The following is an 11,042-nucleotide window of genomic DNA, read 5'->3' as shown; positions in this document are numbered from 1 at the left end:
TATTGATGAAGGAAAACCTTTAATCATTCAATATAAATGATACTGTTGTATGATTGGAATTAACTTATAACCAATCCCAATTGAAAGTAGGGCTCATCCCAACAGCCTTAAAAGCTCATGTAATATTCAGAGCTAATGTATCATTAAGGGCATGTATACCATCGACATGCCATGATGCTTACAAGTCGAATTGTTGCTCACATCGAGTCAGATGGAAGCCATGAATGGATTCAGCATGAATCTTACTTTTGAGCAGGACAACCCTCTCAAAATCCAATATAACATAAATTGGATCTTTACTTTTTGAGATATCAAGGGCATATATCAAATGGTCAAATAAAGACATAATATGAGTAGGGAAGATGGGTACTTTAGGTTGCCATGAATGACCCTCTTCATCACCAGCCACTAAGTCTACGGAGAAAGAACTAGTAATGCTAGATAAGTCATTTCACTTAGACCACATTGAGAATTTGAGCACAAATTTGGGGAAGATATTATAAATGTTAATATTGAAAGACTTGTCATTAATTGTCAATCATGCCTCCTCATATGTTGTGTGCAACTGTTCAGTTTTAATGAGCAATGAAGCATAGTCAAATGATTAGAGCTTTTGAGTTTCCTCCCTTATGCAAACTGAGTCACCAAAAACACTTGTTATGTTTTGGAAGGTGACTTGATTCCAAGCTTGAATAAGTATGCCCATTACAGAAAGCTAGAATCTCCTTTATTTTAAGCTATGTTTGGGAGATCATTTTTTCTATCTTGGAAAACCACTCCTTCAACCATTCCTAATTTCTCAAATGTCATTCCTCCTAAACTTCCTTGTTTAAAGAAGAAATTAAGAATGTGTAGCCCATTAATCTTCTAATAGTAATGCCATGCTTTCCCTTTTGCTTCATTCGGTGTACAATTGCCTTAAGTTCAAGGTAATTCTTACTATGCCTAACTAAGTAGTTTTGAAGCCAATGGAAAGCTTCCTCATTAGTAGAGTCGCAACAAAAAGGTATGGCTTTGATAGGAATTGCTTCTTTCAAAGTGTTTATGCCATTACCTTTAAGGACATCAAGGTTTGTCTTATGTGACAGCTTGACATACACCTTGCAAACATGGCTCTAGAGGCTTCTTGGTTACTAAATTTTCTTCTTTAGAAAGAGCTATATGGATTTGTCTAGTTATGTTGGTGCCAAATTTGTAATGAAGTAGCCAAAATCCATTTAAATTCCATGTTGTTAGTTGAGCTTCTGATAAGGATCAATACAAAATAAAACCAAAATGCCTTCCCTTAGATGACCATTAATGGGGAATAAAAACATCAACCACTGCACCAAATTGGTCACAATTGTCTTTAAGCCATCACCTACCAACTTGGGGCGATAGATTATTTATAAAGATTTACATGATTTTGCATGGATTGTGTAACTTATGGTTCTCCTTATCCTTACCCTTTCTTGTCACCATCCTTGCTATTTGTCCCTAATTAAACTCCTATAGCTTGTAACCTTCTCTCATAACCCTCTTATGGAACTTTTATCAAACAATTTTAGTGTAAGTTAAAGTCTCTGTTCTTCCCACGTTGCTTTATCGTTGTAATAGCAAAGCCAATAATTCCTCCAATGATCAATTTCATATATGTAGTAGTCCCACCTTCTTCAATTGCTCTCAACAATGTTTGTCTCCATATGTTAGGGTAATTACTAGTAATTTACATATCTAATCACATGTGAATTATTCTTCATTTGTCCTTGACATTGACATTATCAAATGTTGGCCTACTTGCTCATTTCTCTTATAAATTATTGGAACAATTGTGTTTGTGATCCTACTTTGTCTAATTGATCGACTAAGCTATTAGTTCATGTAGAATATGTTAGATTTTCCGCTTGCTAATGTATAAGCTTAATGATTCTATATGCAATATAAAATTACTAAATTTTCAAGGTGTGAAAATAGGATTAAGCACCCAACTGACTACATTTGATGAGTCACTCTCAATAAGAAAGCAATAGCTTTGAGCCCATTGTGAGGTGACAAAGACAACAAGCATCTCTCTTATTGCTAACAACTAAACACAATTAGAATCTATCAACCCAATTGCCTTAGAAAACATAAATTTCACCATACCTTTGTCATCACGAAGTAACCTTCCTATTGCAGCAACTCCCAATTTCCCTATGGCAAAGCCATCCACATTAAATTTCAAAATGCTTATCGGTGGAGGCATCCACATCTTATGCATTCTTGGCTTCCTTCGTCAAGTGGAATTGGCTTAGTATATCTATGATTAACGACAACTCATTAGGTTGTTTTGCTTTATGCCACCATGCAACTCTAAGCTTAATGGCATTAAACGTTTGTTCTATATCCCAAATTTTCCCTCTGAACACCATTTTCATTTCAATGTAACCAAATAGACCAAATAATTGCGTGCATTACCATACACCATGCCTTGCCATGCTCTCCCTTGGTTTCAACCCTACACCATGCTAGGATGAACAATGAGGTCTCTCTTGGGGCAATCCATTTGATTCCCAATTGTTGCACATAGTGCCCAAACTTTCCACGCCTCTGTACATGAAAAAAATAAATGGTCAGTGGTTTCAATTTCATTTTTACATAATATGCACAAGGTCGAGTCCCAACTGAAAAGCCCCCCTTTTACAAGTGCCTCTTTTACTGCCACTCTACTCCACCTTAATTGGCAAACAAAGATCTCCACTTTTGGAGGAGCTAAACCTTCCCAAACCCATCTCCATATCTCTGGTCTTGTATCATGTTTGCCCAATACTAGTCTCTTATTAAATGTCTATGATTAACCTTGATTCTTGACTGTGTTTTTCTGTTGTGGTGTACAAGGTTTATGTTTTATTGCAAGTGTTTGGATTAGAAGTCCTTGAGGTAAGAGTGAGCTATGGTTGAAATGATTGCATTGCTGGCTTTTTCGTTTTGTGGTGTAAAGGTTGAATCATCCAGGGAAAAGGGAAATTTTTGGGGAGAGGATGTTGAAAATTGAGTAATTGTTTTCGTTAAATTTGTACAGGTTGATTACTAGCGGCGCTTATGCTTGGTGCTTTTGTGCTAATGTGCTCGATGCTATAATGTATCTATGGGTATAACGGCCCAAAATGCCTTTACGAATTTTACAAATTGAATTAGGCCTAAAAAAAAAAACCAAGTTTTAGTGTTTTACCATTAAAAATAACTTCAAGTCTGTCAATAAATTTGATTATAACTCACTAACTACACATCTAATGAAGTACGGATCAAATGATTTAACATTAAGGAAGTGCTCACCTAAAGTCAAGTCATTAGACTTTAGAGTGTTAACATGTTGTAATCAACAAGCAAAAAGTTTAAAACAGGAAATTAAGAAAAGGTTACGAGGAAGAAATAGTTGAAAGATAAAGGTATGGAGAGAGCAAGTTTAAATATGGTCACTGTTTAGTTTTTTTTTTTTTTTTCAACTTCCTCCCTCACACAGACAATCACTTTGTCATGACTTGTGAGAGAAAAATAAAAACAACACGGACTTCATAATCCCAAGAAAAACTCTAGTTTCATATCCCAATATAAACCTGTTTCTCTTTCTTTGGTTTCTTACTCCCTCTTTTCTCTCACATCCCTAAAACATTCCAAAGCATTAATATCTCGCCCCCCTCGTCCGCTACAGAAAGCCAGGATGGTTAAGGGATGGGTGACTCCCACCCACTCATTCTCTCAATCATAACACCACCCAACCCCTTTCTCTCTCTTCCTTTCCTCTCCTCTCTCACACAAATCCATATGCTACCACAATACAAAAGGAAGAGAAAAATAAAAAAAATCTAGTAATAAAATTACCCACTTTCCTTCCACTCTCTCCACCCCCACTTCACTACTCTCTTTCTCTCTCCCCCGACCAGACTAGTCCTATCAGATTTTTTGTACACTTCTCAAATCTCTCTGTCTTAAAAATTTTTACTTACAAAATAGAAAAGAAAAACAATAATTTTCTTTTTTGTCGTCCTAGCTCCCTTTGTTCTTATTCCTGTTCCTCTTCATCAATTCTTCAACCTTGATCCACACTATTTGTATTTCTTTCTCTTCCTTGTTCTAGGGGAATATAAACTTACAAGACTGTTTTAAAAAAGAGAGAAGCATAGAAAAAATGTCACTGGACTTGGCATCTGAACGTGTTTGTTATGTTCACTGCAACTTCTGCAACACCATTTTAGCGGTACAGCACTGAATTCTATTATTATTTCTTCTCTTTATATGTATCTTCTTCCTTTTCTTTTTTCCTTTTGTTTTTTCCCATGTCTTATGCAAAAGGGAACTGAATTGGCCATGACTGGCTTGTTTCAGCGTTACCCTTTTGTAGCTGAAATGACTTTGGTTCTTTTCTTGAAGAACAAGGTTGGAATTCGCCTGAAAAGAGCTACAAATATGGAAAATGAATTCTTCTAACCCAATTTATAGAATGTCCTTTTCTGGCAAAAAAATTCACTTTACCTATCATGGTTTATGGATCATGAGATTTTCCTGATTTTATTTGGAAAATAGCCAAAGATTCTGTTTCTTATGTCATATTTTATGAGAAATTGTAGCCTGGTTTTGTCTCAAAGTCTCCAACAGGACTCAAAATTCCCATCTAAAACAAGCTCAAGTACTATGTATATGGAGCACAGTGTGAATTCAGTTTCGGAAGGCCAAAGGAAGTTGAGAAAGTGAGAATTTGATGATTTGGAAGCCCTTCAATGATTGATCTCTCATAAACAAGCAAATAAAGCTTGGCCAATTGAGTTTTCGATGGTTTAAAGAGAAGCAATCCCAAAGACTTCCGGTGATAAGCTTTTCAAGATATAGACGATGACTAGGGCTTCTTTAGGGTAGGCAGTCTTAGGGTTCTTCCAGGTCAAGCTACAAGTCAAGTTGGAGCATCTTTCCTCTTCTACCTTTCAAGGGGTTCATGGTATTTTATGTCTGATGTACTACTTCTACTACTCTAAATGCAAGCCTACCTCTTGCTTTAGTTTCCACTAGAAATTCTCATTACCAGTAACTTGGTCTTCATTATCAGCTATACTTCTCTACTACAGCTGCATCAAGAACCCTTTTGAGCCGTTTCCATCTGATGCAAACTAGAATCATTGTTTTTCTAGATCTTTTCTGTTCAGGAGGTGGAGGTGGAGGTGGGTGCTTCTGTTCTAAAATACCAAGGCACCGAAGGAAGACAGCATTTTTTTTTTCTTTTTTGTGATCGATATAAACCAAAGTTCTTTCATTTTTTTGGTACATAGTTTCAGGTTTGTTTGACCTTTAAGTACAAAAAAGAGTGTTTTTCTTTCTTTGTACAAGAACTTGTGGAGAGAGCTGCCAAAGGGAAATCATGGCTACAGCCATAAACCCAAGTGCGTGTCCTCTCTTTTTTCAACCTCCTTTCATCATAACATGCCTATGTTAAGCAGCCCCTTTCGAAACCAATCTCTCTATATGTCTTCCTTCCTATCCCTTTCATTTTTGCCCCCTTCCTCTTCCAAACCAAAAGAAAGAAAAAAAGAAACACATTTTAAATACAAGATCCTAAACACTGCACAAAGATCAGAAATCAATCACCATTCATGATTTTTTCTTTTCTTTATTCAATGACCGTCTTTGGTAGCTGTGGTTACTGGTGATGGCCTTTATGGTTTCCGTTCCAGTCACGTCCTTTTCATCTATCTCTCTTTCTCTCTCTCCGGGCTAAATTTTTTTTTTTCTTTTATCATCTTGCTTGCGGTGTCAGGCAGAAAAGTCAGGCGCACCGAAAGGAAAAACAGATATTGTGAAAAGTCCTCGTAGTTATAGTTATTGCCCATGTGATCTGTGCGAGTGAGGTCGGATATGTTTTGGCACCTGCTATCATTTCTAACTCCCTCGATTCTTCCCATTATAAAAGGAAAGAGATTCATATAGCTTTTCGCGGAAAACATTACTTCATGAATCTTCTCTCGCTCTCTTGATCTTTTCCTTCCCCTTCTTTCAAAATTGTTTTGGTGGGAGAGTTCAAGCTTCTGCATAATGAAACTTTAGTGTTTGGATATTCTGAAAATGGCAGATCTGGGGATTAGAAAAGGAAAATGTTTCTTTAATTTCCTCTAGGGTTTGCTATTGAATGAAGCAACATTCATGAATTTTGTGATTATCAAATCTCATCTGCCTCAACTCTTTCTATGACCAAAAGAGAAAGATAGGGGATGGTTGGCTGGCTGCAGAGAGAACTCAAAAGCTTGAGACATTGCAGGTTATAGCATTGATAACTTTCCAAAATGGTAATATTTGCAGGTCAGTGTTCCATGCACCAGTTTGTTCAACATCGTGACTGTTAGATGTGGGCATTGTGCCAATCTGCTGTCCGTAAATATGGGAACTTCACTTCAAACAGTTCCCATTCAAGATGCTCAGGTATTTTTCAGATTCTTTTGGCCCCCATTTTTCTGGGACTTTCTGAATAATAAATTCAATACAAGAATAATTTATTAAAGAATCGTTGTATTTAAGACAAGAAAGATACATTTTTTTCAGTGACCAAAGATTCCAAAGCATATTATTTTATGGGTTCCTAACCCTTTCAGCTGATAAGATACTCTGGTGTTTTCAAAAAACAATATGAAACAATTATTGTTGTTTCAGTTGATTTGACCTCTTTCCTCTACTTATTTCTCTAACCTTTTGGTTTCTTTTATAGGGCCTTTTTCCTAAATGTGTACCTTGGTCTTTGTATGTGCTACTTCAATCCAGGCCAAACTTTAGCTTCTTAAAAAATGCTACTTAAAGGCTTTGTGGGCCAAAGAAAGGGATTGTGATTGGATGATTTACTTCTTTGTTTTGTTTTGAGAGGGGTTGCAGAAGCAGCAGATAAACACTGATCAGGATCATTCAAATAAGGAATGTGGGTCTTCTTCCAAATGCAACAAGTTTTCTGCATTTGATTCTGCAGAGCATGAAGCTCCAAGAATGCCTCCTATTCGCCGTTAGTCTCTCTTTCTCTCTCGCAGAGAAATATATACTGTATGTGTTAAAGCATATAAACATGTTGCATTCAAATACATCATTAAGGTACCCTTCAGTAAATGTTATTATGCATAACTGATACCAAAGTGTTAAATGCAGAACCAACTACTTAGGCTATGTTTATGATAGAAAACTCTGAACAGAAACGTGTCTCCCACACAACTGGCAATAGTGAATAATCAAGTAGAATCAATCACCTTACTGTCAATAGGTCCACTTTATGAGCTTTCGCCTTCAGAAACACCTTAAGCAAAGCAACTCATCTGATCTCTCCTCTCAAATCACGCGCCCTCCAAGATGGTGACCTTGCATAACAAATCTTACTCCACATTAATTATTAACAGTACCCTACACCACCCTAAACCAGAGGAAGTTTGCCCTTGAGCATACGTTAAACGATCATATATATTGCAGTCTGTTATTTCTTTATCAGAAGGAATTCGAAGCAAATTGCCATTTGCCTTTCTGGTTGCTTGCATGTAAATAGACCATTACTGAGAACCGTGGCTGCAAGCCTATACTGGCCTATTCTGTCAAAGATTTCACAGGCCAAAAATGTTGATTGCCTATGCCACCGGAAAAATTTGCTACCCTTTCGGAATAAGAAACAGTCTACAGAGTTTGAAGAAGAGGGAAACTCGCTACCATTTCGGATTTTATGGTTTAGCACATTTATAAGATCACACAAATATGATTGATTAGAAAGAATTGACACTGAAGAGCAACGGGACCACCAGACAGATTGACATTTGGAATCTTACGACCTTGCTTGTTTGGATTGTATGTGTGGATTACACGATCATCAGTCCCGGTGTCCCTAAGATTCAAAGCAATCTGCTATTATTCTCAACTCAATAGAAAAGATATGAAGCCTTAATTAATAGACTGTTGATGAGAATAGATGATCTAAATCTAGTATTTTGTTTGATTAAGCTTGCTTATTAGATGTTTGATGAACTATATGATCCATAATGCAGCCCCTGAGAAGAGACAACGTGTTCCTTCTGCATATAACAGGTTCATTAAGTAAGTTTAACAAAATCTCATGATTACTTAAATATGGATCATATATGACTTTTCTCTCTCTCTCTCTCTCTCTCTCTCTCTCTCTCTCTCTCTCTCTCTCTCTCTCTCTCTCTCTCTCTCTCTCTCTCTCTCTCTCTCTCTCTCACTTTCCTTTTCTGGGCTCTTACATTTTAGGGAGGAAATCCAAAGGATCAAGGCTAGTAATCCAGACATCAGCCACAGGGAAGCTTTCAGCACGGCAGCAAAAAATGTAAGTTTACTAGGTCTGCAAATTTAGAGATAGAATATATACCCACAGCTTATCCCATGCAATAATTAATCATAACCACATTATAAGAAATACTTTCGATTTTTATAGGTAGGTCGTAGGCTCTACATTTCTCCCCATTTCAATGTAGTTCCATATGCAATGGTTTATCCAACTACCATTAATTCAAGGCTTGTGTTGTTAAGCCACAAACATTCAGCGAACTCATGGTTTTGCTATTAAGGGTATTCATCACTTTTTTGTTTGTTTTTTCTAGCTGATTTATCTACGCATATAGAAAAGCCAATAATTTTGTGATACAATAATACATTATCCTAGAATCTTTTATAATAATTATAATGCATGCATAATATCATAAATAAATCATATAACATTAGCTACTCCTAAAACCCAAGATAACTCATTGTGTTCCCTTTATATCAAATCAAAGGCTATCATTGGACTTATATAACATACATTTTTAAGAAAAATTAAGATATTTTAAATTACAATACATTTCAATATATATATATATATATAAATGTTTACTTTTTTGTTTCTTGGTACAAGACTGTTAACTATTTATAATGCCAAAAGTGATTTACAAAATGAAAAATCAAAGTTGGACATATATATATATATATATATATATATATATATATATACACATATAGATACATGAGGTTGTAAAATTAGGAAATATGGGAAATATGGTCAGAGAGTGGTTTTTTAATATGTTAGGCTAGTCATTTCGTGAATTTGTAATTAATTATCCTACTTCTCTATTAAATGGTTGAAGACATAGGTAAATAATGATGTAAATGAAACCCAATTATGCAACCTGCAGTGAAACATTTTTGGCAATATCATCAAACGCTAGAGTGTCAGAACTCTTAAGCAATAATCGATATTTCACAGTAGAAAAGGCTGTCAAACTCTTACATATGCAATATTTTAAAGATATGATAGGGTCTAGTAATTGCAAGATAAAGCCTCTGCAAACATGGATATTTTCAAATGGATGATTTCCCAAAATAAATCAACATCTATGTTTCATACACATACTCTTCCAAGGTGTAAAGTCTCAATAAATGGTTTAATTCTATAAGGTGACAGCTCTTGGAAATGGTTATAAGTATATATACAGAAATTAAGATCTAAATTTTTTTATGGATGCATATAGTATATATACATATATAATAGATCCGTTAGAGAAGGAGAATATTCTATACATTCAAAGATCATTTAAGAATATATGGTTTTTCCTCTGAGAAGAAAGAAAAATTACAGAACTAATACATCTGCAAGATTTTGTTATGAAAGATGGCTCAGTTACCAACCTATGATAGGGAGAACTGATTAGGTAAATGATTAAAACAAATCTTTCACAATTAGCTCATGCTTGTAGAGTACTTGGTCCTTGGTCGTTAATCACTATCAGACGACTGAAAAGGACAAGCTTCTCGCTCATCACCACAGGTTTAAGAATGCACATTGAATCTCACCACATGAGTGATAAGACCTTTTAATTATGGAGTTTGTTTTAGTAAAACGTTGTGGCGCTGCCTGCTTTCCTTCCTTGTGCCTTTAAAGAAATGAAATAAAGATCATTGAACCTGACTCGATTGAATTACCTCCCTAGCGGCATCCAATTCCACCTGCTTCAAGTGTCTGAGCCTACTAGTTTAAGTTAGCCTCAGAAATTAACAGGGTTATTAGAAGGCCTAAGTGATATGTATAGGCACAGTTGCCATTGGCAACCTAATCGGTTAATTTTCATGCAAGTCAAAATTTATGATCATAATTGTTTTTTTTTTTTCACATTTTTACCTTTATTATTAAATATTAACTGGCTAAAGACTGTCATGGTCATTATTAAGGTCATTGGCTGTGTATGTATAGTTTTTTTTTTTTTGTTTGATTTTTGGGGAGAGATGATTCAAATCTAGCTTTTGTATAAGGAATACATGCATTTATTAGCTAGGTCTTATTATTAGACTAAATGCTCCAGTGTTATATACTATGTCTTGTTGAATTTACTCCAAGTTTCCTAATTATTCAATGATTCTCTCCCTAATTACTCCGAGTGTGCTTATCTAGCAAATTAATGTATTTTCTTTACTACGTATCCATTTCTTTCATATCCTTCAAATGTTCCTTTTTTCTTTCTCTTTTTTGTTTCGGGGGGGGGTGGGTTGTGGGTACAACCATGTGTGTTTCAGAAATTGGGCTGTTCATGATACATTCCTTCTTCCCTCTAGCCAAAAGAGAGAGATTATAGGTGCATAGAGCCTATGTATTGCTTGCTGTTTATGTCCAACCATGTACCTCCAACAGTGTAAATAGGGTCGAAGGCAGCATGCATACCGGTAGTTTGACTATGATAATGCTATTACCCTAGGTACAGATTAGACCAAGTGGAGGATTTTGTCTATGCCTCAAAATGATATCTTCAACCTCTTTCGTTTAAAATGATGACAGTTAGAGCAAGAGAAGAAACTAATTTAATCAACCAAATTATGAATACATTATAGTGTAATTAGAGGGTAAATAACAACATTGGTTTTGCAGTGGGCACATTTTCCTCACATTCACTTTGGCCTAAAGCTGGATGGCAACAAGCAAGCCAAACTGGACCAGGCATTTGCAGAGGGTACTCAAAAGTCTACTGGGTACTACTAAAACACAATGGCAACCTGTGAGTAGAAGCCAGGCTTGTCAATCATCAATATATATA

General features: G+C 35.7%; 1 protein-coding gene across 1 annotated transcript; it reads left to right on the top strand.

The window, feature by feature from the left end:
- The first annotated feature begins 3,632 nt into the window (after positions 1–3,632).
- YAB2 (Plant-specific transcription factor YABBY family protein) lies at positions 3,633–11,036 on the top strand. Its single transcript, XM_021423388.2, has 6 exons — positions 3,633–4,216; positions 6,304–6,423; positions 6,868–6,991; positions 8,010–8,058; positions 8,233–8,308; positions 10,877–11,036. The coding sequence occupies exons 1-6, from the start codon at positions 4,148–4,150 to the stop codon at positions 10,985–10,987; spliced, it is 549 nt and encodes a 182-aa protein (XP_021279063.1). The 5' UTR covers positions 3,633–4,147; the 3' UTR covers positions 10,988–11,036.
- Positions 11,037–11,042: the final 6 nt, after the last annotated feature.

The sequence above is a fragment of the Theobroma umbraticum genome, unplaced genomic scaffold (assembly GCF_002168275.2).
Source record: "Theobroma umbraticum cultivar Fairchild unplaced genomic scaffold, ASM216827v3 scaffold_95.0, whole genome shotgun sequence".
Classification (NCBI taxonomy): domain Eukaryota; kingdom Viridiplantae; phylum Streptophyta; class Magnoliopsida; order Malvales; family Malvaceae; genus Theobroma; species Theobroma umbraticum.
Note: the sequence above shows the minus strand (reverse complement) of the source record. Positions and strands in the feature narration are given on the sequence as shown.